The 26763-nt window shown below is 38.0% G+C and overlaps 1 protein-coding gene across 1 annotated transcript in view; it reads left to right on the top strand.

The window, feature by feature from the left end:
• The window catches only part of SHTN1 (shootin 1), a 101970-nt gene that overhangs the window by 41347 nt on the left and 33860 nt on the right, over positions 1 to 26763 (top strand). Inside the window, exons 5-12 of the mRNA XM_065923404.1 lie at positions 477 to 645; positions 2639 to 2736; positions 4675 to 4756; positions 8188 to 8282; positions 12734 to 12880; positions 15716 to 15869; positions 17686 to 17788; positions 20847 to 20929. Coding sequence (XP_065779476.1) covers positions 477 to 645; positions 2639 to 2736; positions 4675 to 4756; positions 8188 to 8282; positions 12734 to 12880; positions 15716 to 15869; positions 17686 to 17788; positions 20847 to 20929 — 931 coding nt within the window. The remainder of the gene's footprint in view (positions 1 to 476; positions 646 to 2638; positions 2737 to 4674; positions 4757 to 8187; positions 8283 to 12733; positions 12881 to 15715; positions 15870 to 17685; positions 17789 to 20846; positions 20930 to 26763) is intronic.

Raw genomic sequence — 26763 nt, 5'->3', positions numbered from 1 at the left:
ACACAGGGACAGGAGTTCCTGTCCAGGAGAACAGGAGTTGCTTTGGGAGAACTTGGCTGTTCCAGAAATTATGTGGAACATGAAGAGGCAGTGGCAATGTCCAGAAAATAGGGAGTATGGGACAAACAAACATATAAAAGGTGTTCACAGCACAGCATCAAACCAAATAAAGTGTCTTAAATTCAGACTATTAATACTGGATAAATTGAAATTTGATATAATCTATTCTGATGTTTTATCTTAATTCTTCTTGTATTTATCAGTTATAACTAGCATTTTCACATGCTGTAAGGCATACGTCTTTCTTAATTAGTTTAATGTTAAAAAGTATAAATAAGATAATATTTAGTGACTCTTCTGTTTCATGCTGTGAATGTTGATGAACGTGTAGACAAAGAGACGCTTAATTTGACTATTGTATAAAAATCCAAGACACTCATTTGCTCTTAAAATAACTGTCTTTATATTTGCCTTAGTTAAATAAAGAAAATAAAGCATTGAAAAGAATCAGCATGTTATATATGGCCAAGCTGGGGCCAGATGTAATAACTGAGGAGATTAACATTGACGATGAAGATTCAGCGATGGACCCAGAGGATGTTGCCAAGACTTGTGTCTCAGTACAGTGTCAGAAGCAGATCAAAGGTAGGATTCCTGGCTTAATTATTGAACGTGGTTTTGACTCCTATTAGGATAATGCTTCTCAACCCTGGTTGCACATTGAAATTGCATAAGGATTTCAATAAATACTGATGCCTGGGTCCTTCTTTGGAAAAAAATTCTGATTATTTGTCCCAGAGGGTAGTCTAGTTGAGAATCATGATGACTATAGCTTTATGAGTTACTTTCTTGTTTGGGATTAGGTACTTTTGAAAGCACCGTCTTGACAGGGAACAGTCAGTTAACCTATACATGTCTTCAGGATAGGACTGTGTATTAAGATATTTTTGTTAAATGAAAGAAAGAATGAATAACAATTTATTTGGCCAACACCTTCTATTAGTCTGATTGCTCTGTTGAAATCTTTGGGGAAGATACTTCCCGAAATTGCTTTGTCTCTGCCCTCCAAGAACTTCTCCTAAGATTCAAGCAATGAGCTAGAAGCAGTATGTAGTATTAAGCAACTGTGTTGGTCCCCAAGTAGTTCTATAAGGCGAACCACACAGTACATCTGCGAGGTACACGTTAAGTTTTTTAATATAAGCTCTTTAACTACACATATAGTTTAGGATGTAGGAAAACAATCTGGGGCTTGGTAATTATTGGAGCATTTTAACTTGCCGTACCTGTCAAGAATAATATTTGTTGGTTTGGTAGATAAAACTTCAGTTGGAAATATAAAGAAGAAAGTAAAAAGAAAGCCATTTTAACCCTGTGTGTGCTCAGCTGCCAAGTCGTATTCAACTCTTTGTGATGCCATGGGCTGACCACAGCCCGCCAGGCTCCTCTGTCCACGGGCTTTCCCAGGGAAGACTACTGGAGTGGGTTGCCATTTCCTCCTCCAGGGGATCTTCCTGACCCTGTCATCAAACCTGCGTCTCCTGCCTTGGCAGGGAGATTCCTTAACCACTGAGCCACCTGGGAAGCCCTTCTTACCCTCTCACCTGGGAAGAAATTGTCTTTATGTTGGCAGGAAGGGAGAGGAGGTTTAAAGGCTTTCCTTTTGTTTCTCTTTCTCCCTTCTATTAGATCTTGGATGGTACGGGTCTCTGATTCTTTTTCAAGATTAGTCCGGCAGTGGAGAAAGTGGTTTTGAAATAAGTCTCTTGAGAGCCCCTTCATTAATCTGGGTTCATGTAAAAAGTTTGATTTAATTTATTAGTAAATAACCACATAGAGCATTTCTTATTATCCTTGGAGAAGGGTAAGAAATTAAAAGCACTTAAAAGCTAAGTGGCAAAGCTATGTGGGCCTGGGTATAAATTTAAGTACTGTGCTGGTCCATGTATTTTTTTTTTCTTAACATTTGAGTGGTCGAAGTAACTTTAATATAGCACCAGAAGCTTTTGCACTTATAGTGCCTAATATTTTCATTCTAGTAACACAGTTTTCAGTTAATCTCAATAATATGAAATATGAAATAAATTAAGAAACAAAACACCCACAACTCTGGAGAGAAAATTATTAGAATTAACCCTTTTTCAAATAGGTTATATTTTGACTCAGTTCAAATAATGTTTAAGGGCTATAAATTGGCAGCACATCAGGATTTTTTTCTTTAAATCAAAATCTCCAAATTGTTAGCTGCCCCGTTTGTTTGTATTGCATTGTGACAAGAGCCCATGGCCATTATAAAATAAAAAAGAAATTAGTACAATGCCTTATTTTGTTTTGCTAAAAGCTTAAAAAATTCTACTGCTAAAATGCCAGACAGTTTCTAGAATATAGGTTTGATACAATGCAGAGAAAACATAATCTAGTACATTTAACATAGTGAGAATGCCTGATAGAAAATTTAAGAAACATAGCTATATTAGGGGAACAAGTGAAATTTCCATTGTCTTTTGCTGCTTCATTTTCCTCTAATTGTTGAAAACCTTTGACGGTAAACTGCTCATGGACTGGTATTTTCAATTCTTCTGACAAGATTGATTTCTTCTTTTAAAAACAAGGCTTTATTTTTTCTTTAAAAATGCAGAACTTCGAGATCAAATTGTATCCGCTCAGGAGGAAAAGAAGATGCTAGCCATCGAACTGGAAAATCTCAAGAGCAGACTTGTAGAAGTAACAGAAGAAGTATGTATCTTAGGCCCGAAAGGCAGGACCTTTAGTGTTTTAAGATGTTTGGGGAAGGGCTGCATCAAAAACTTGCTGTTGGAAGCTAATTTCTGACATGAGAACCATGTAGCAATTTTAATCTTCTCTTGTTCCTACTCTTCCAGACCTACAAAAAGGTATAGAAAGTAAGATCATAAGCATTCATGCGCCCACTCTGGCGCACAGGAAATAATGTACTAAAATAGCCTTGAAGTGTTTCCTGTTATCCCACATGTTTCACTGTTTGTAGATTTGTGACAATGATACCTGCATCTGAAATCACTCACTGTTGCTGCTGGTGAAGAATAATTTTTTACTTCTCAAGTCGAGAGCTAACTCAGTAGAGAAAGGCTCTCCTCCTCTGTACCTCCCAACACAGGCATATATGGTAGATAGTAGAATGGGTTCAAGTGGGTGTTTGGAGAATCTTTTTGTTTTTTCCTCTGAATTGTCTGTAAAAGCAAGAACACGTACTTAGCCTTCTTTGCTTCAAGAATCTGCCTCTGCAGACTCGATTTAACTTGTGTCAGTGGTTCTGAGTCTGTAGCCAAGGTTTCCCAACTGATGTGTCACGGCACCTTGATATCTTGCCAGTGACATCAAGTGTCCCAGGGTATTTGTCCCTTCAGTGAGCAGCCTCATCCAGTTCCCATGCACATATTCTTAAGGACCAGAATGTGCAAAAGGTTGGGAAGCAGTGCCCATCTACCTCCCAGCCTCAGTTACTGTTTACTTATTGTGGCAGTAAGTGTGAGTGGGAAGAAGGAGAATGATGTTTTGGAAGCACTGAGCAGGGTATACCAGTTACTAATTTAAACAGAAAGCAGTAGTATACCTTCTACTGAAAAAGGCCAGTTCACAGACTCTCTGGAAGTGCTGACGGATTCAGGGGCCCTTTCAGGACCATCATCTTAGCTTGTTTCTTGAGTGTCATCGTAGGAGAGAAAGACATTTTGATGCGTTCCATTTCTCAGTTTTAATTATTTATTGATGATTCTCTTCCTTCCCACTTAGAGATATTATTGGAAGCCATTTCAGAAGTTAGTATTTTTAAGATTATTTCAGACATCTGAAAAGTATAAAAAACAAAGTAATGAACCTCCATATGCTGACTGTGCAGTTCAGTACATAAAACATTAACATATTATTGAAACCTGTGTGTCTCTCTCCCTGAGTGCATTTTCCTGACTCCCTGCCCTGTTTCTCTAAACAACCATTATCCTGAACTTGGTTTTTAAGATTTCAGTGATTATATTTACATATCTGCTACAATGACTAGTATTTTGAATGTTTTTAACTATATAAACCTGCTTCTTAAATTCACCATAATGCTTTTGAGATCTATCCACTTGCTGTATATAACTTTATATTCTTTTTTTTAGAACTCTTCTATGATACTCTCTTTTCCTGTGATGCCAAAAATTATTTCAGAAATTGAAGTCTTTTTGAGGGGAGGTTTTCATATGTATTTTATTTAAGTCAAAGGTCAAAGTATTTTTTATTTTTAAAAAATCTATGTATGTTTTACGTAAGCCAAATGTCATCAAAGTGTTAAGTGAATGCCAAAATTTAATATTGTATCTCTGATTAAATGATTCAGGTGTTTTTTGGGTGCAGTCTAGTTGGATTTTTCCTTTTAAAATGTCAATCATTTACATTGAATGACTAGAACATTGCCATATTTAAGAAGCAATGCTAATGCTATTTGGAATATGTAAAGAAGTTCCAGATATATATCCTAAATTAAACAGCTACTTTGAGGCTATAAAAATGCTTTCATAAAAGCCTAACACAGTGAAGGCAGTTATTGCTTTAATGTAGCATCGTGTTGAAAATTGAACAGCAGTATAAGTCACCCATCATCATGTCATGTTTTACAATTTTGGATGTTTTCTCCTCTCACAATATCACATTTAGGTAAATAAAGTTAAACAAGAAAAAGATGTTTTAAATTCGGAAGTTCTTGAACAGAGAAAAGTCTTAGAAAAATGCAATAGAGGTATGTGTTTCTAGTCTTTTCTTTCAAATCTATAACTTTCTTTGTTGATATATACTTTGTATTGTTGTAGACCTGTGTCTAAAGAGTGTTGTAGCAAACGTTTTCTATATTGTGTCTTCTTAACATCTAGCAATGAGTCTCATTTCCTGTTCTTTTATCACCTAAGTTAGCGCCTGAAGAAATTTAAAAGTGCTTCTGCTTAAGGAATTCACAACCCACTCATTTAGAAACTTCAGGCCTAAATCCTCTTTTGTCCTACATGTATCCTGGGACCATGGCCATATTGGTATTTATGTATCTGGTAGTTATTCAGTAAGTGTGGGAGATGCACTAGGTTGTAACATTTCCTTTGCTCTTTGTGCATTTATGAAGATAGAAATGGTGTAGAAGAATTTTCCGTCATGATACACTGTGCTAGAAACAGGGTTCTACAAAGGTTAGTATGATGGCCCTTGCCTTCAGGGAGCCCCCTATCTAGGAAGAGAGAGAGATTATGTAAATAAATACATGACTAGGACCAATCCAATTTCTTTCAGAATCTAAGAGGACCAGGACATGTGAAAATTCACTTTTTATCATAGTGTTCTGGTCATAGGAAAGAAAGTCAATTATCTTGCCCAGGACTTCAGATAGTCATAATCTTGTTTTCTTTGCAGAGTTTCTTTTTAAAAATAGGTTTGAGAATCATTTAGCTCTCAGGGACCTATAATTCACATCACAAACCACCACTTACATTGCTTCACTTGAGCAAGACTGTTAGTCTTTCCTCTGAGGAGGCGGTAGGTTGACCGAGTACAAAGTTTGAAATTCTATGTCATTACACAGCAAACCAGTCCTTAGTCAGTTAAGACTGAAGTGCCCTGGAGGAACAGCTGGTGAAAGCAGCCATTAAGAGAGCCCTTTTAAAGCTTTTTATTGCTATGACTCAGCTCAGAGTTGAGAGTGCCTGGCCAGAATCTGATGGAGAGATCAATGTACTGTCCACCCATGTGGTACCTAGTTGGTGATGACGCCATCACTCCCTCTGTCCCATCTATATCATTATTTAACAAAATGTCAAAAAGCAGGAAAGAATTCATGTTGCTTCTATTTGACAGGATATTCCCTTTGAAGGTTTCTGCCCACAGAGATTCTTTTAATTCAAAGCTCTGACTCTGGGCCTCTACAGAGCTAAGCCTGTTTCTTTTCTTTATAAATATGGATTACACTTTGAAACAACTAATACACACACACACACACACACACACACACACACACACACACACACATTTTTCTTTCTTTTTATTCAGGTAGCACACTTTTTTTGGTGGGAAGTATAAATGCATATTGGAAAAGTGAAAAAAAAATCTCAATCTATAGTCCCGGTATGAGCACTGTTAACATTTTAGTGTTTATTCTTCCACGAGAGGAAAGGGGGGGAGGGACAATTTACAGGTAGGGGAGTAAGAGGTACAAAGTATTATGTATAAGATAAGTTACAAGGATATGTTGTACAATACAGAGAATATAGCCAGTATTTTATAACTATAAATGGAGCATAACCTTTAAAAATTGTGAATCACTATACTGTACACCTGTAACATAATTTTGTGCATCAACTATATTTCAATCAAAAAGCCTATATATAATACAGTTTAAATTGTTTGTTAAATATGTCTATAATGTATATGGAGTATAAATAAAAAACCAACAAAAGAGATAGTCTTTTTTTTTTTTTTTCAAGAGATAGTCTTTTTATCCATTGGTACTTTACAAGCCCTTGAACATCAATCTCTACTTGTATTTCTAAATTGAATTTTTATCATAGTTTTTATTTGTAGTTTTTCAGCTATGTATATATCTCTGAACAGCATATTATTTAATTTTTCATGAATTGATTTTTTTATTTAATTTTTTTTTAATTTAATTGATTTTTTTATTTAATTTTTCATGAATTGATATATATGCTGTCATTTTGCCTGTTTCCTTCTGCAACTTTTTGCATTTGTGAGGTTCATCCATATTAAAGGATTTTACTGTGGTTTCTTTTCTCTGCTGTATAATATTTCATTTGATGTCTATACCAAAATTTGTTTATCCAGTATCCAGTTGGTGGATGTTTGAGTGTTTTCCAGTTTTTTGCTATTCCAAGTCATCCTGTTATAAGAATTCTTACACATGTCTTCTGGTGCAGATATCAAAGAGTTTCACTAACGTACACCCCAAATGTAATATTTTATCATCAATTTCACTACATAATGCCAGATTACTTTTAAAGTCATTTAAAAGTAATATACCTGTTTATATACCTGTTTATATACCTGTTTATATATACCTGTTAACAGTGTGTGTGTTTTCATTGTTCTGTGCCCTCTCTAAACTTGATATAGCTATACTTTAAAATTTTTGGCAGTCACCTCTTTGGTGAGTATAAAAAGATAGCTATGGTTTTACTTTCCATCTCCTTGGTTACTGATAAAGATGTTTGTTGGCCTTTTACATATTTCCTCCTCTGTGAAACTTTTATTGACGTGTTTTGCATGTGGCTTTTAAGAAACAGAAATGAGCTCATTTTAAAGATATATCATGAAGGTCTTTCCCATTTAGGAAATATGCCTCTACAATATAATTTTTTATGTTGTTATGTTGGTTTCTACCATACAATAGTGCACAACAGTGCAAATCAATTGTTATATATAGCCTTTCCCTCTTGAGCTTCCCTTTCCACTCCCATCCCACCCCTTTGGGTCATCACAGAGCACCAGGCTGGCCTCCCTGTGCTGTCCAGCGACTTCCCAATAGTTATCTGTTTTACACGTGGTAGTGTATATAAGTCAACACTACCTTCTCAGTTCATCCGACACTCTCCTTCCCCTGCTGTGTCCAGTCATCTGTTCTCTATGTCTGCATCTCCATTCTTCCCCTGAAAATATGTTCATCAGTACTGCTTTTCTGGATTCCGTTATCTATGCATTAATGCACAATATTTGTTTTTCTCTGACTTCACTCTGTATAAGAGGCTCTAGGTTCATCCATCTCACTGCAGCTCACTCAGTACAACATAATCCCGTTGGCAGAATATTTCTTGTATATTTCTTTACTTACTGACCCCTCGATGTTAGGTCATCCAGATTGTTTCATTTTTTTCAGCAATGATGCAGAGAGCACCTTTACAATTAGATCTCTGTAGGTTCATGATTCATTCTTTTAGGAGAATAAATACATTTCTAAAAATGGAATTGTTGAGTCAAAGGGTATGAATAGTTTCAGATTTTTGATTCACATTGCCAGATTGCTCTCTGAAAAGGTGTTATCTAATTTATATTCCAGCCAGCAATGAATGTGGGTGTTTGTATGCCTGAATAAGGAATCTTTTCGATGCTGTTTTTTCATCCATTTGCCTGATAATCTGTGTGGCCTATTGTCCATTTTCTTTTCCTTGTCTTCTTAAGTGTCCATGCTAGCAGTAGAAGAATATGAGGAAATGCAGGTGAACTTGGAGCTGGAGAAGGACCTTCGAAAGAAAGCGGAGTCGTTTGCACAAGAGGTAAATGTCTTGCAGAGACCTCATTTTTTAGTTTTATATTTTAAAGAGCTTTGCAGATGATATATGAAAACATTTTTTGAGGTTGAACAAACACTTGTCACTCTGAATAAAGATCATCTGATCTAGGGAGCTATGGAATAATATCAAGTTCACTGAACTTGGTGTCAGAGATTGGGTTTACATTTTGCCATGCCATTCGGGTAGTAGTTGTTTGTTACTAGCAGCTCTTACCCTCTTTGGGCTTCATTTTCACCATCTGTAAAATGGGTGATGATACCAACCTCACTAAGTGTATTGTAAAATCAAATGGCATGAGTCTTCATAAGAATTTTATAAACTAGAAAATGCTATACGGGAAAATAAATTGTATTTAGGGATACCCATCCCATCACATGGAAAGGCCAGTTTGAGTAGAGGACTTCTGTATATTTCCAAAAGCCTTAAGAAGCTAGGTTACATCCCAGGATACCATCTGAAAGAACAACATCTTGGTCTTCAGTGACTGTTCAGTGCTCTCATTATGTGCCTTGATTCTGCCACTTGCTGTGGAACATTGTTACACATGCTATATATCCATTGTCTGAGCCTTTCCTCTCGTGTTAGAGATAAGCTTTGAGCTTCTCATGCTCTGGGTTAACTTTGTTGACATGTGCTCTTTGGGTATTCCATGGCTTTGTGACTGGTTTCCAGGGAAATGATGAGGCATCAGTTGGCTGAGTTGTAACAGCTTATGATGTGTTATGTGTTAACAGCTCATAATATGATATGACCTACATGAGATCTTCTCCATCATGTATAAACATTTTGAATCTGTGTGCATACTGTGGGTTCAAGGAAGGTAGCTAAGGAAATGTAAGCATTCTTAGGTGGAAGTATCCAAGGTTTAGAAGGAAGACACAGTGCAGGGTTATGGGACTGACATTTGAAGATCAGATGATGGTTTTGTGCAGGAGTTTTTCCATACTTGAAGGTAACTGTGGTAGCAATGAACCCTATAAAAGTTTAGTCTGAGAAGATCTAATTTGAAATACTATGATTCAGTCAGAGAGTTTAGTGAAAGGTGAGTGAATATTTATTCTCCTGTTTCTTGAAAAGAGGAAAAAGAATTGAAGTGTGTTAGAGCCCTTTGGAAAAATCTACAGTGTATAAATAATGGAGCTAAAGAAATGGCTGAGGGGAGGCAGAGTAGCAAGAATGTGAAAATGCCTCCATTGCAAAACTGAAAATGTTGGCTGATTTTGACCTGCATGCAAGGGTCTTAATTTTGAGAGACATTTTCAGTTTCCATTTCTTGTTTGCAGAATGATGTTAGAATACAAAACAGCTCAGAGAAAAACTCGAAGGCCATGCAGTAACAGAGAGGATAGATGGAAGAAGTAAGATTTCTTTAAGAATATAAAGATGAATGATTCATTCTGCCATGCAACCCGTAGCGATTGGTGCAAAGAGTGCTGACAGGTTAATCCAGAATGAGGAGAGAGATGTTTGAGGAGGGAAAGCTAGAGCGGTGGTACTTAGCCTTCTGGTGTGTGTGTGTGCGTGAGCGCTAAGTCGCTCAGTCATGTTCGACTCTTTGCGACCCCATGGACTGTAGCCCGCCAGGCTCCTCTGTCCATGGGATTTTCCAGGCAAGAATATTGGAGTGGAATGCCATTTTCTACTCCACACTGCTGGTAGCATAAGTATTTGCAACAGTGCTCGATGATTTTACAATATCTAAGGCTTGATTTACACAATAGTAAGAAGAAAAGACAAAACTGAATTAGAACTGGTATATCTTCCCTTTTACGTAGTTCATAGATTCTCAGGTTTTCAACAGACAACTGCTGTTAAAAGGTATCTAACTTGACTTAACTAGAGAAATACCACTTTTGCATTTTGTTCTTAGTGCATTCAGCAAATATCTTTCAAGCCAGACACAGTGTGGGTAGTGGAAATTATGGTGAAGAAGGCAAATACAACTCCTGCCCTGGTGGAGTATATAGTGCAGAGCCATAGAAATCATTTTTTAAACTTAATGTAGGTCACCTTTTTTAACTGCAAAAGGAAGATATATACCCTGTAAACATGCAAACAATTCTCAAATGTGTAAATTCAAAATTGAATGTTTGTTCCTTACTTCTACATTTGTCCAATTAAAAAACCAAAAACATGATCATTTACAAGGAGGGAACAGCCAGTCGTCCTCATAACTATGTTAAGTGTTTGTATTTCTTCAACATAATTTCAACTCTTGAAACCTTTCCTGTACTTTTTGAATGTATATTTTTTGCTGTTTAGTGTGGTTTTTCTTTCCTCTTTTTAAAGATGTGAATACCTTTTCAACATGTAGTCCTAATATACTGAGGGAATGTTGCATAATAAGTTTTGTTTTCAGACAACTGAGATGATAATATTTTAATGTTATTTTTGAAAGAATGAATTATATATTAATGATACTACATTATCTTCTCATTCTTTGAAGAGATGTAGGAAAATTTCTCTGAAATTCTGATACCAATGTCATTATTTGTCTGATCAGGGACCAAGGTTAATAACTCTAACCAAGGATAAGGTTAATAACTTTAACCAAGAAGTTCTTTCCATAGCTGAAAGCCAAATTCATTAGTGTTCAGTAACTGAATTTTCTTTAAATACATCTTTAGAAAAAAGGCATTATGTAGTGTTTTATTTTAGTACTTTAAAGTCTAGAAAAGGTGGTCTAAAGACTAATTTTTTTCAAGTTGCCATTGTTATTGAAAGAAAATTCTTTTCTGTATGTTCTTTTCATCTTATATTGCAATTTAGGGATTGTTACAGGGCTTTGCAAAAGAAATTCATATTATTAACATCCCTAAGACACAGTCTTTATTCTTTTCTCTCTAAAATAACAGTTGAAACAATTTATAATCATGTACGTTAAGCAAGTTTTCCTGAGAGCTATACCTTTTCCCTAGAGAGAACCAGAGTACAGAGAGGCGGTGCAGGGCGAGCCATAAAGCCACCCCTGGCCTCGGGGGTCCTTGTGCCCTTCATTGTCTGATTGCGGGGCCCTTCGCCTCTGCCCTGGTCAGCCCCGCTGACTGCTTCCTCTCTGTCTGCTCCCGGACTCAGAGTATCCTTGGTGAAAGGCCTCACTTGCTGGGGAGCCAGAGAATCTCAGTTGTTTTGGTTGCATTTGTTGGCCTTTCACGTTGGCTATGAGATATTTTCTAAGGTACCAACATACGACTCCAACCAGTTAAGTTTTAAGAGGGGAAAATGTATAAAAAATGCTGTAATATTATTATTCAGTAGTAACCTGAAACAAATCATTTCAATTAGACCATTGGCCTCAACTTTAGGACACTGTGATGGAATGGAATGTTGCTCATGCTTCCCTCGTGCGTGGATGCCCCCGTCTCCCTTTCTCCAGCCCAGCACTTGTGCACTCATGGATACTTACTCATCCTCTGTTCCCGTTCTTACACAGCCATCAGATGGAAGAAGAATGTAAATTTCACTTGCAAATGTTGCTGTAGTATAATATGGGCCTGATTTCAGAATTTGTAAAGCATTTTGTGTTCAGACTCGCCCACTGACTGACTTGTATAGCATATTAAGGAAAAGAAGTAATAGGTGAATAGGAAATAATGTCGCTTTCAATCATGAAAGGTTGTGAAGATTAGGTTGAGTGTATGTAAATTGTGTAATAAAATGCTTAGTTTAATTAATATACCATTTTCCTTCTCCTCTTTACCCTCCTACTGTTAACTACTTTTGTCACTGGGAAAAGTTGATTGGTTTAAGACAAAAATCTTAGGTCTAGTAAATAACAGAGAAAGAGATTAGCCAGATGGTGAAGAGCATGGGCCTGTAAATCAGACAGATCTGGGTTTAAATCCTGGGTTTTGCCACTCACTGGTGTCTTTGGGAAAGCTGCTTAACTCCTCAGAGCCTTGGTTATCTTATTAGTAAAAGTGGGATAATAATAGTGTCTACTTGACAGTGGTATTCTAAGGATTAGGTGATAAACTGCATGTAAAATGATTGCTGCCACACCTATCCCATGGTCTTGAACATATTTTAGCTTCTTATAGCAGATGCATTCAGCTCACAGGGATTGATGTAAAGCATTAAAATAATGTGTAGAACATATTTAGTAGAATATCTGGCATAAGTTCTTGATATATATTAGCTGCTACTGCTAGTATTAATATATTTTAAAGCAATAATAAAATATTAAAAACTGCAGTATAGGACTGAACTATTATATATATACTGTGCTGAGACAAAGGTAAAGGTTCTAAAGATTATAGAAAAGTTATGAATGAAAACTTATCATAGTACTCATTACTTCTGAAATCATCATGCTACCATTCAGAAATCGCGTTTACCTTTTTAATGAAAACTCCACCTTTCTTTTTGCTTAAGTTTCCATTGAGGCTTGTGAGCATGATTGGTATGTACATTTTTATAATTAACTTTTGTAGATGTTTATAGAACAGAACAAGCTAAAGAGACAAAGCCACCTTCTACTACAGAGCTCTGCTCCTGACCGACAGCTTTTGAACGCATTAGATGAAAATGCAAAGCTCGTCCAGCTCCTTGAAAAAGAGAGAATTCAGCATCAAGAAAAGGTAACAGATTTTCTTCTGCGTTTTTAATGCACACACATCCTTAAACTGAGAGGAGTTGGTCCAGAAGCTCATAGTTCCTTATTTTACTTGAGTTACTGTCTTTCCAGTGTTTTCACCTTTTAGGGAAAAAACTACCAAATGAACTTATAGTACCCATCTAAAATTTATAGTGCCCTGTTGTAGGCTCTATTGTTGTTGTTGTTTAGTTGCTAAGTCATGTCTGACTCCTTTGTGAACTCGTGGACTGTAGACCACCAGGTTCCTTCTGTCCATGGGATGGGATTTCCCAGGCAAGAATGCTGGAATGGGTTGCCATTTCCTTCTCTAGGGGATCTTCTGACCCAGGGGTCGAACCCACATCTTGTGTGTTGGCAGATGGACTCTTTACCACTGAGCCACTAGTAGGGTTTATAGTGATTTTTAAACCGTCCAAAGGATCAGAAGAAGGGAGGCAGAGAGAGACAACTCAAGAAGAGCTTGGATAATGCAGTTTGGAAATCCATGAGTCAATTGTGTTTTTGGAGAGTGCATACACTGGGAGAGTGTATTATGATTGGTCTCAAAGAACTTGTTAGAGGGCATAGGTTTTATTCAAAGAGAGAGGAAAAGTCCGTGTTAGTAGTAATTGTTTGCTTAGAGAAAATTTCTGATTTTGTAAACTTGCACAAATGTATATGTTTAAAGGCTTCCTGAGTGGTTATTTCAATTTGTTTGAGTAGAGTTACTCCAGCTGACACAGCCTGCCTCTGTGTGCTCAGCAGAAAGGATAGTCATTGTGGTGGGTGAGGAGGAGAGGCGGAGAGGAGGAGAGGCAAACAGGTGGAACAAAGCCTTTCAAATTAAAGAAACCACTTAAGACAAACTGCATCAGTATTCATGCTATTACAGTGTCCCTAGTTGGTGAGGGAAAGGCTGTTAGCTGCCATTTGCTGGCACCTGTGGAAGTCTCTTTAGCAACACTGTTGACATTTAATCCTTGGATGTTCCTGGAGTTTTTACCGGGAGTTGTAGGTAGAATTGTATTTTTGAGTTGTAAGGTAGAGTTAAATTTTTTTTTCTTCAATAAGGAATGTTGGTATATATGTAGGGAAGCTCTAAATGAATACATGGTAATAGTGTTTGGCCCTGGGAAAGTGCCCTGGGGGATAGGATGGAAGGGACATTTTTTTTTTGTCCCCATATGCAGGAATTACATTTTCAAATAAAGAGAATGAAAGAATGTTTTTCTATTTACCTTACTACTAGAATTTTCTGATTCGAAAAATGATCTACTGCCTGTTGTTTTAGTTGCTAAGTCATGTCTGACTGTTTGTAACCCCATGAACTGTAGCACGCCAGGCTCCTCTGTCCATGGGATTTCCCAGGCAAGGATAGCAGAGTGGGTTTGGGTTGCCATTTCCTTCTCCGGAAGATCTTCCTGACCGAGAGACTGAACCCAAGCCTCCTGCATTGCAGGTGTACTCTACTGCTGAGCCACCCGGGAAGCCGTCTTCTGCATGTAGTCTTCTGCATGTAGTTACCTCATTAAATAATGTGTGCCAAGAACCTAGTAAATTATATTGAGGATGGGACTAAATTATTGGGTGTATACCTTGTTGGGGTAGGGTACTGAAGAGTATATATAAGTTATAAATGAAATTAGAGCAATCAATACTTCTAAACCTATTTTACTGTACTGTTATTCTGAATAATCTTTCAGGTTTGTGGTTGAAAATATTTCTTACCTGTCTATAAGTTCCCTTGCAAATTCAGCAATTTTTAAAACACAACTGTGTTGTTTTTATTACTATAATAAGGAAATCTTAAAAGTATAGAAAAAGCGAAAGCAGAAAACTAAGATTAATTAAAACTTCCATATTTTGGTGCATATCCAAACTTTATGTAAATATAGTTTTATGAATATAGTTTAAATGGGATCATTGCAAGCATATTGTTCTATAACCTGATTTTTTTCCATTGGTAATATATTAATATCTTCCTATGTTAGTGTATAGTGAGGTATGTGATTTTAAATTTTTGCATAGTATTCATATTTCACTTAATGAACACTATAATTTATTAAATCAACAATATTGGTGGACATGTAGCTTATTTCCAAAATTTCCTTGTTGCAGAGAATGCTCTAATGAATGTATTTGAACACCTGTCTACTTCTCTAAAACAAATTCTAGAAGTAATATTACTGAATCGAAGGGGCTTTCCTTCCTTATTTTTTTTTTTTTTATGGTTTTTGTTATTTGTTACCAAATTGTCCCACCAGGACTCTTTTTAATATTACCTGAGTTTTTCTTTTGAAAATGGGCATAGGAGTGTTAATCTGTTTTAAATGAAGTTTTTACTTATATGAATATTGAAAACTGAATTTTCTGGGATGTAAGTCTCTAATAAGTTTATATGAATCACGTTACTGATAATATAAGTATTATCTGTGGTGGTGGTGATGGTGGTGATGGTTTACTTGTTAAGTCATGTCTAACTCTTGGGACTCCATGGACTGTAGCCTGCCAGGTTCCTCTATCTGTGGAATTTCCCAGGCAAGAATTCTAGCGTGGATTGCCATTTCCTTTTCCAGGGAATCTTCCTGACCCGGGGATCGAACCCACGCCTCCTACATTGGGCAGTCTCCTACATTGCGGGCAGATTCTTTACCAACAAGCCACCAGGGAAGGCCCAGTATTATCTGTGTCCCGGGATTTGTGTGATTTTTTTAAAGATGAATTGAAATCTCTTTGCTCTGAAATGCAAAGTAAAAGAGAAATATTTGTTTTTCCGCTTGTTTTCCTTGACAAAGGAAAAACTGTTATCACTGTTTAAAAGTCTATTTATAATTTATAGGTCAAAGAACTAGAAGAGCAGCTACAGAATGAAACTCTCCACAAGGAGATTCACAGTCTCAAACAACAACTGGAGCTTCTCGAAGAAGATAAGAAAGAACTGGAACTGAAATACCAGAATTCTGAGGAGAAAGCTAGAAATTTAAAGCATTCTGGTAAAAACACTGAGTAGGCTATTATGTCTTAGTATTAATATGTGAATCTTTCATGGCTAGTACATTTACTGAATGCTCTGAATTCTATAGAAAAATTCCAAGCGTTCTTTTAAATTCCCTCATTTCTGACTATTGCAGTTCAGTAGAATGATCGACTGTAATCAGGTGATTCACAAATATTTAGACTTACTTTTTGGACTCAGAGCTTTTGTGAGAATCACATACAGAATTAAAAGACAGAGATACAATTAATACAGGAAGACCAAAACTTCAGCATTTCTCAGGGTTTCAGAGATGAGTGTTCAGAGATGAGTGTTCATTAAGTACTTATTTTGTTCATTTTAGGGTGTATTTTTAAAAAGTAACTTTTCAGGTTCATACTACCTTCATCTTTGATGTCTAATTATACACATGAAATACTGCCTTCAATATCACACCTATCAATAAAATGGGCAACAATACATATATTAAATGGAAAAACCTTTAAAACACCAGGGGATACTTAAATGATGTATTCATTCAGTTCTAGAAGGCTTAACAGGAATGTGTGAGTTAGATTACTACACAGGGATAAATAATAAGTTTCTGTTGGAAAGTAAGTAATTTAAGGAGTCAGGTTGTTCCCTTTATAACAGCTTCAATATTCACTTCAGATATTTTTGGTTAATTTTATACTAGAATTTTGAAATCTGTACAGAAGAATCAAGTAGGCTTTTTTTCCTTTGAAAAATATTCAGTGCTTTCTAATCCACAATGAAAATTTATTTTTTTTAATTTATCTAAAATTAAGAAGTAATTCATTCTTTTTGTCTGCTATGTATATACTCAGCCATACCCAGTACCCTGGAGTGCTATAAGAAATACAGAAGAAAAGAAACCATGCTTTTTTGTCCATGAGAATCTCATTCCCTTTAGAGAAATAGACACATGTGTATGAAATAACTAGAGAATACTTGGTGTTGGAGAACCTAGCCTGGCCTGCTTATTTAAGTGCTGGCAATAAAAACAAATGGACAGGTCATTGGGGTACAATTAGTCATGGAAAATAGAATGACTGCATAGAGGGAGAGCTTTTCCTGAGAACAGTACCTGTAGCCCATGAGAGCTCAATTAGAGGCATTCACATCTCTGCTATAAATTTAAATTGAGTTTTCTGGCAGTCAGGAACTATGTCTTAAACAGCACCTAGCAGAGGCTCTTTTCACATTGTTGGAGCTTAGTCAGTACTTGTTTTATTAATGGCTTGAATGAACTGAATGAATAAATTGTATTTCCAGAATGCTCTTCAAAAGAGCAAAAAGTTTCTGAGTTAGACATTTGAGAGTCTGAGTCTGGTTAAAATGATGAACTCTAGGATTTGCAGCTCTGGAGATTAAGTGGAGGAGGAAAGTATGCTATTAAAATTCATTACTAAATGTCATCTTTAAAATTAATTCAATTCTTGGTCTATACACTTTAAAAGACAAATATTAACAATTTCTTAGTGTTTGGGTGGCATATTCCATTCTTAAATATTTCTTCAGCCTGCTCAGTCCTTTCTTCCCACCCATCCAGCCATTGTCTTGATTTTTTTTTTTTCCTTTTCCATAGTTTGTACATATAGCAAAAAGATGGTAATTTCTTGGTAATGTATATAAGGTGTCTCTCACTGATGATAAAAAGTTTAAAAGGCTCTGCAGCTTCATACTGGAATTTCTGACTTTGCCCTAGTGAAAGCATGTGATTGTGAAAGAGGTGATTTTTTTCCTTTACATGTATATAAGGCGCTAAGTTGCTGATTTCACCTTTTTTTTCCGAATGCTTGCTCTCTGTGCAGTTGATGAGCTCCAGAAGCGGGTGAACCAGTCTGAGAATTCAGTGCCTCCACCACCACCTCCTCCCCCACCGCCTCCTCCCCCTCCTCCCCCCAATCCTATCCGGTAAGCACATCCAGGAAGACTGCTCTGCGTCAAATGTTAGTCCTTGTCCGAGAAACTGAAGTTTGTGTTATTGATATCCTTTTTAAAGAATACTGGCTTAGAATGCATCATTAGACAGGGGTAAAATGTTTGAAAGAGATCAGCAGGTGTTTCAGAGAATTTTCTGAAGGCCAGTGTATCATTCCCTTCTTATAATATATTGTTGTTTAGCTACTAAGTCGTGTCTGACTCTTTGCAGCCCCATGTACTGTAGCCCTCTAGGCTCCTCTGTTCATGGGTTTTCCCCAGGCAAGAAAACTAGAGTAGGTTACCATTTCCTCCTCCAGGGGATCTTCCCAACCCAGGGATCAAACCAGCATCTCCTGCATTGCAGGTAGATTTTTTTTTACCACTGAGCCACCAGGGAAGCCCATCTCTTGTAATATGTTTATGGTCTTAAATACCTGTCAAAGACATCTTGTGGCCTACAGTGTTCTTCTTATAGATATTCCGGTTTCATGTGGGTGTTCCAAGCTGAGGAGCTAGACATAAAAAAACTTTTTTTGATACTTCAGTTTTAAACTTTCAGTCCTTGTCATCAGGATTTTCTTTTACCCTTTAACCAGAAGATCAAGGAGTTTTGAGCTTCTCCAGAATGGTTTCATGTTTTTCTCTCATTAATTTGAAAAGCTACAGTTTGTTCAGTTATTCAAAAAAATAAAAATACTGAACTAATAAAAACCTTACAGCTCTTATTGTTGTAAACTAGTAATTAAACTAAAAGTATAATTATTTTTAACTCCTTAACCTCATATTTAAACCTTTAATAATGCTGACTGAGTTACATTCCATAAGAAGAAATTATGTTTAAATTCTTGCAACAGGAAATCACATATCCGGACAAAAATTTGCTTTTTCTGAGCCAAAGGTGACTTGATGATGCCAGGGAGCTTGAGTTAAGCACAGTACACCCCAGGACATCTTTAGTCAAATTCTGCATTTTTTGTGGTTCTTCAGTCTGCCATCCGTGTACATAAGACAACCTACCTGCTGTGTGACAGTTTACCTCCTCATTTTATGATGTTAACCACTTGTGTGTAGTTTATTCTTGATCAAATGAAATTTAAAGTTTTGATAGAGTTTTGCCTTTCATTAACTCATGTGATTTGTTTAATCCGTTCACACAGAGAGGCCATTTATTCGTACTTTGCACCTTTGCGGATCCATCTCAATAGAATAAGTAGCATGGTCCTCCCACACGACCATGAAAATGGAACTCTGCCTTTTAAAAAGATTCTCATTAGTTTTCCTTACTGAGTAGGGTATGACATAATCCACTTTAAGCCATTGAAGTAGTTAAGGCAAAATAATTTTTACACGCGATCGATCTAAGAGTCAATTGAAAGAATTTCAGGTATTTTAAATTCTTTCTCTCCTGGGTCGCTAAAGCTGTAGGAGATATTCTGAATTTGACGTTTAAAATAGGAAAATCATCACTTTGATCTTTTGCTAAGGTCTAGAATTTTGAGCTTGATAAGAACGGTCACTTGTGTCTGTGAGGAGAGGGAACTATTAAAAACCAATTATTAAAAAAATTAATAAAAAAATAAAAATAAAAGCCAGTTATAATCCTACTGTGTTGGCCTTTAAGTTTTAGTCTCTGAAATCTTGAGAGCCCTTCAAATTAAAAGTAAACTGTAACCTAAATAGAGTATTTTCTCAAAGAGCACCCTACAGTTATACTGAGAAATGAAACTAGAATGCAGAGTATGTATGTCTAAAACATGAACTCTTGTAAGGCCCATTGCAGAAAATTTTTGTTGAATAACATGAATGGTTTTTCTTTTAAGGTGAATTTAAATAGTATAAGACAAAGAGAGAATTTCTCAGTAGAAAGAGATTTTCATTTTTTGGTAAGGAGTGCTTTCTTGTCAAATATATTTGCATATGTGTTGAGTTTCACAAGGTTTTCCAATGTTGTTCCTGAGCTGTTTGTTTTACTGCGGTGTAGGTCCTGGATAGAAGTGAAAGTGGGAAAAAAAGACTAGGGCCTGTGGCCTCTTTCAGGGGCTTTATTGGGCCCCTCCTCCCCCGGTCCCACTTTCTGCTCATTTGACCAGGAGGACGGATGGGAGACAGATAAGAGAGGAAGAAAGCATACCTTGGTCCTTTTGTAGTAGCCGAATGGAAGGACAGGCTCATGGGGAAAGAGTAGGGTGTGTTAGTGTGTAGGGTTGTACGGTTCTCCAGAGGAACAGAAGCAGTGGGGGGATGGCGTCCGTGTGTACATATACATCGTATGCAAAAAAAGAGAAGGTGGCCCAAGTAATTGGTTCACATGACTATGGAGGCAGACCAGTCCCAGGGTCTGCAGGATAAATCAGCAAGCTGGAGACCAAGGAGAGCCTGCAGTGTAGTTTCAGTCTGAAGATCGGCAGGCTGGAGACCCGGGAAGAGGAAGTGTTTCAGTTTTCGTGACTTAGAAGGCAAGAGAGAGCAGATGTCCTAGTTTCAACGCAGGAGAATTTTTATCTTACTTAGGGGTGCATGCTAAGTAGCTTCAGTCGTGTCTGTCTCTTTACAACCCTGTGGACCATAGCCCACCAGGCTCCTCTGTCCATGGGATTCTCCAGGCATGAATACTGGAGTGGGTTTTAAAATGCCCTCCTCCAGGGGATCTTCCCGACCCAGGGATTGAACCCGAGTCTCTTTCATCTCCTTCATTGGCAGGCGAGTTCTTTACCACTAGCACCACCTGGGAGTCCCCTTTACTTGGGGGAGGCTCACCCTTTGGTTGTATTCAAGCCTTCAACCAACTGAATGGGGCCCATCTCACATTAGGGAGGACATTCCACTTTACTCAGGCTACCAATTTATTTTTTTTTAAAGATTTTAACATATATGAACCATGTTTTAGTCTTTATTGAAAATTTGTTATAATATTGCTTCTGCTAGTTCTATATTCACATACTTAGAGAAGAGTTGGATTTTTGCTGATTATTTGCAACCTGTACCTTCTATTTCTTGGCTCTTAAGGCATCCGCTAATCTCCTATCAATCTTTTTTCTTTCTCCCAAAGATCCCTCATGTCCATGATCCGGAAGCGATCCCACTCCAGCAGCGGTGGTGCCAAGAAAGAAAAGGCGGCTCAACCAGAAACAAGTAATTCTAACCTACCCCCCTGGGTTCACTTTTTAAGGTGTTGATGATATACAGTTTTTCAGCAATAGATGTACTTGTTGAGCTCTTTGACTATGAACAGATTGTTGGGGAGAAATTTGAACTTAACAACTATAAGAATAGTTGTTAAGAAAAAGAAGAGCCATTGCCTTCGTGTAGCTTACCATCTGGAGCAGATGAACACATGTCACTGTAATGTGAGGGATGCTGGAAATGTGTTTTCACTAAGGAATGAGGTACTTTGGGGTGTAATTCCAGATGAGGGATTTGGGAAAAGGCTTTTTACAGTTGGTAGCAAGTGAACTGAGACTTTGTCAAGTATTTACTCTGAACCTTCCAGGGCTGTGTACTGGAGATACAAGATATAGAGTCACATTTGAGTGAGGGAAGCAGGAAGTAGACCAATAATTACCAATTCAGTATATAATTATTTAAATACGTTTTGGAATCAGTACTGTGGAGGACTGACTATTGGTACTGTTTTAAGAGGTTATAGAGGTAGACTGCTGGGTGTCAGCAAGTGATGTTTCAACTGAGTAGTTGTGGACTTAGATGGTCAGGGTATTTAAGGTAAAGTATAATAGATCACACAGAAGGGCAACAATTCAAAGGTCCGGAGTGGGCAAGGAGCTTGGCATATTAGGAAACTGAAAAAAGAAGTTGATATTATTAGACCTTGGGTGCAAGAGAAGTCTGCTAGGTAGGCAGGAGCCAGATTCTAGAGGCGGTGATCAAGATTTTGGTACTTACTCTAAGGACAGTAGACGTTTAAGTAGGAGGGTACCATGAGATGCATCTTTTGTGAAACATCACACTGGCTACAGGAGAGAACAGAGAAAAGACTACAGGAGTGACAGCGGGTGAGGGGAGACTGTTGCACTTATTCGGACAAACATTGATGGGCTGAGATGAGGGTGGTAGCAGAGAGAGAAAGAAATGGATAAATTCAGGAGCTGTTCAGGGAGGTGACATTCACAGGACTCTGATGCTTTGGAGAGAGAGAAGTTGAGGATAGGGAGAGATGGGAATGGAGAGAGAAGAGCTTTCCTGTTGAGCCAAGGCACCAGGTGGGTAGGTGCCAAGTCAGAGCTCAGAGCTGTGGGTAGTTTGATGTGTGGCCACGTTGAAATCAAAAGCTGGAAATGCCAGGGCCAAATCTTGGCCCTTTATGCCTGAGAACTGCAGAACCCAAGTTAAACTCCGCAATGTTTGCTCAACCCCCGTTACTTACAGAGCATGGTGGGTTTGCCTGGTTCAGGCCCAGGTGAGCGGACACTTCTTTGCTCCCTTTTCCTGCCTCTGGATCTCCTAGCCCCACTCCAGCCATTTTCATACCTCTGCAGTGCAGTGTTCTCAGATCTTGGGTCTAACAGAGTTGTCCTTCATCTTACCACATTTCTGTGCTGCCCCCTGAGGCAGAAGAGAATCCAGAGCCCTGTGGTCTGCTTAGAGATGGTTTTCTGCCTTTACTGTGTAGCCTCATTTCTCATAAGGCTTTCCTGGTGGCTCAGATGGTAAGGAATCCACCTGCAGTGCAGGAGACCCAGTTCTGATCCCTGGGTCAGGAAGATTCTCTGGTGAAGGGAGTGGCTACCCACTCCAGTATTCCTGCCTGGAGAATCCCATGGACCGAGGATTCTGGCGGGCCACAGTCCATGGGGGCGCAAAGAGTTGCACGTGCCTGAATGAGCAACACTTTCACTCCCATCTCCTGTTGCATGTACTTTACCATGTGACTGGCCCTTGCCTATAAGTTCCCCGTGCGTTCGTTCCTGTCTTTCCTCATCCCACAATTGTCGTCCTGCCCTCCCTCTACCAAGGTGCTGTCCTAATTCCATGTCTCCTATCAGATTCCAGGCATATTGTCTGGTGGGTTCCCTGGCTCTTCTTCCTTTTCTCTTATTTATTAGTATTAATAATCCAGAATGAATGGCCCCATTACTGTGTGTTGCTGTAGCAGTTGGCTTCAAATTTTGTTCCCGTAAGGATTTAATGTCCCACCCCAAGACTCTGCTGTAGGTGTTGGAGTTATTTCTACATCTCTCCCCCTGAGCAGATTGCAGCGTGTGAAGGTTCACTCCTCTCTGCAGCCATCCACAGCTTTCATGCATATTGATTGAATCAAAGTTTAGACTTAGTCTTTTTTTCTTAGCAAGCCCCTTGCAGCACCATTACAGACAAAAGCTGTTTGATTGTATCTGTGTGGACTGACTGTTTTGGCTTGCCTCCTGCTTCCCATTGTAATGCCGCTAAAAGGTAAATTCTGCTTTGCCAGGGCATTGCAGGATTTAGAAGTCCTGGTTTCTGTGATCTGCAGGGCAGCCCTGCTCTTGGATTACTGATTACTGACTGTAAATCCTCCCTGACACTTGTAATTAAGATTAAAATTCTGTTTGTTTCAATCCCGTTTTGGGAAAACTGGTTGAGGCTTACAGGGTCAGGAAAGAAGTCAGAATAAAATAAATTTCCCATCTCAATAAATTGAATATTAACTTATCAAATTAGCAGAACAAACCAGTCAATCGTAAAGGAAATCAGTTCTGAATATTCATTGTAAGGACTGATGCTGAAGCTGAAGCTTTAATAATTTGGCCACCTGATGTGAAGAACTAACTCATTAGAAAAGACCTTGATGCTGGGAAAGATTGAAGGCACGAGAATGGGACAACAGAGGAGGAGATGGTTGAATGACATCCCCGACTTGATGGACGTGAGTTTGAGCAAGCTCCGGGAACTGTTGATGGACAGGGAAGCCTGGTGTGCTGCAGTCCATGGGGTCACCAAGAGTCGGACATGACTGAGTGACTGGACTGAACTGATGAACCGCAGCAACATCCTTAAATTGAAAATAAAAGTGTTCTGGAACTTATTAACTCTGATATTAGAAACCATACAATTTTCCTTAAGCAAATGATATTTCATTTACGATTCATGAAATATGGCAGCATTTTCTCCCTCATCCTTGAGCTATTGACTTGTTACTTAGGGAATCTAAGTAGCTACTGACATCTAAGGCATTGCTCAGGAGACTTTTAGACTGGAGCCATCCTAAAATCATACTGCCTTAATGATAGGTACCATATCCATGCTTTGTCTGGCAAGGTGGTTGTCTATGGCATCTTGTTAATCATTTGCACTAAAAATTGTCATTGAATAGACAGTGAGTAAATGCATGATGATGGACGCAGCGCGTCACACACTGGGGTCGGCTGAGCCACTTTGGAGTTTGCGCTTAGAACGTAGGGACCAGCCCTGCTGTCACAGTGTTTTCGTGCATTAGCATCATATTATGGCTCTTACTGTTCAGTTGGTCTGCTTTTCAGTTTTGCAGTGGAGAAGCATTTCTTGCTAGGTTATGACTCTTCAAAAGCTTGATTGTAGGGAAGGCCTTTGAAATATTTTAGAAGTAGTCGTAAGATCTCAATACAAGAAAGCATTACATACTTTGCAGTTAATAACTCTAATTTTGATAAGAGTGCATTTATTGAATAGGTTCTGAGATTTGAGAGGTATGCTTGCTCTTTATCATATTTGATATTTAGGTCACTTAATTTGTTGATATTGTCTTACCTCAGTTTGCTAATCTGTAGAATGGGACTAATAGTTCCTATTTCATGGGATTGTTCTGAGAATTACGAGTCTCGCCACAGGTAGAGTATTTAGAGTAGTGCCCAGAACATAGAAAATACACAAAATGTTCAGTAGAAAAATACAGACATGGTACCGACCACCGTGAAGGGCAGAAGTCCTCATTTGGCAGACTCTTGTGATCATTGTCATTAAGGAAATTTTCTTAACTTTATGATCTTAGATCAAATCGAAACTTATTCAACCATGACGTGTTCTTTAGAAATTTTGTTCCTCATGATGACGTAAGTTTTTTAAATGCCTTTAAAAAATGTTACGAAAAAAAAAGTGTTATCGAAAGTGAAAAGTAAACCGGTGAAATTTAGAAATTCATTTTAGTTTCCTCTAGGTAGTAACAAAAGGTTTTACTGAGCAATAATGTAGTGGTTTGTCTGTGAGTCTTTTTTTTCTTTTTTTTTGAAGAGCTAACTTATTTTTCAAGTGGGTCTTAAAATTTAAGCCTCAATTAATTACATGTAGCTTTCTGATCCAAGACTGACCTTGAAGCACTAACTCAAAGAACATTTGATTTTATTTTCCTGTGGCAGTTCAATAACATTACACCCCTTGTCTTCGTTGGTCCCTTTTCTTTAATCTCCAGTATCCTGCATATTTCTATTGTCCCCCTGATTACATGCTTTTGTGAGACAATTACCAACTGCGTGATTGCAGAAAAGAATTACAAAACATACCATGAGCTCTCTGTAGGTGATTCTTGCAGATTTATTAGAACTGCTTAATAGTTCAGAAGTTCGTGTAGATTGCTTTTTGCTAGTTCAAAAACAGGGTTGGTGAGAGAGAGAGCTTGTGTAGCTAACCAAGTCTCATATTGTGCCTGAGTAGGGAATCTGATCAGAATGATTTCTTTTCCTTAAGACCAATTAAGCCTTTACATTTGAAAAAGCCTGAGACATTAAAGCCTGGTTTATCATCTGTACACAATGCAGATAGTGGCACTTCTCTGAATTATCACTATGATTCTGGCAAGCAAAAATAAGAAACTACTTTAAATTCCTGCTATGTTAGATGCTGCAGCAGATCTGAATGGTGTTGACCATAATTCTCCATCTGTCTGCCTTAATTAGTTTTTGTATGGTGCATTTAATTGGGTTTCAATCATTCCTTACAGAGTGCTAATCTGTTTGTAGGCGGTGTTCCCGTTGCCGTGCGGCTCTTCCCAAGTCTTACTCAAAATGGCAGCCTTTCTGAATATCAAATATTTTCTGAAGATTTTTTTTTTTAATTCCCAGGAATAAATTCCATACCCTCTCCAGGTGCTTGAATGACAGATATGGGTCTTACTTCCTCTCATTCTGAAAAGCGTTGGCAAAAGCACTGTGTGGTGTGCAGTAGGTATTTAGATATTGAATGAGTGAGTTGGTGAATGACTGAGTGAGTGAGTGAATTTCTCTTCATAGTAATTTTCTTGTCTGTTCCCTTGTTGATGTTCATGAGCAGAGGTGGCCCTAAAATATACTGCTTAAGGGCACGTCGTTGATCCTTCTACAGTTTTGTCATCCATCTGTTGGTGGATGCGTTCTCACTTTGGTGCCATGTCTCCCATGTTGTCTGGCAAAAGATACTTTTTTTAACTTCTAGAACTGTAAAATGCTGTTTGGATACTGAGAAATTTTAATTCCTAGCTTTTCAGTGGCTTATGAGGGTGCACAAAAACTATTTGAAATCAGGACTATGTGAGAAAACCTAGGTTATGTGGTGGATGTAGCAGTGATCCAGTCACTGTGATGTTGCAGAATAGAGGATGATGGATCCTTCTGCATTCCCTGTGTCGATCCCACTTCCCTCTCCCCCAGCATGCGTAAGAGGAGTAGCTTCTCTGAGTTAGAGTGAAGTCTGCCATGTAGCAGTAAAAGAAGCCATGATTTAGGCCTCCTTGGCGCAAAGCCTGACACCACTGTGAATTAGCTGAGGGATATATAAGTAATTGTGATTGCCTACATCTAGAAGCCATCTTTTTGAGGTTTAATTATTTCTGCTCAAGTAATAAAACTATGGATAGCCATTTGAAGCCTGAACTTTTAGCAAGTCAGTCAATAGGTAGATACTTGCTGAGTGTCCACCATTTGACTGCCCCACAGTGTGGAGTCCATTTAAGTTGCTAATTGGAGGGTCTTTGTGAGATATTTAAACTTACACATAGTGGATGCAATGATTTAGCTGGAGATAAA

The sequence above is a fragment of the Muntiacus reevesi genome, chromosome 2 (genome assembly GCF_963930625.1).
Source record: "Muntiacus reevesi chromosome 2, mMunRee1.1, whole genome shotgun sequence".
Classification (NCBI taxonomy): domain Eukaryota; kingdom Metazoa; phylum Chordata; class Mammalia; order Artiodactyla; family Cervidae; genus Muntiacus; species Muntiacus reevesi.
Note: the sequence above shows the minus strand (reverse complement) of the source record. Positions and strands in the feature narration are given on the sequence as shown.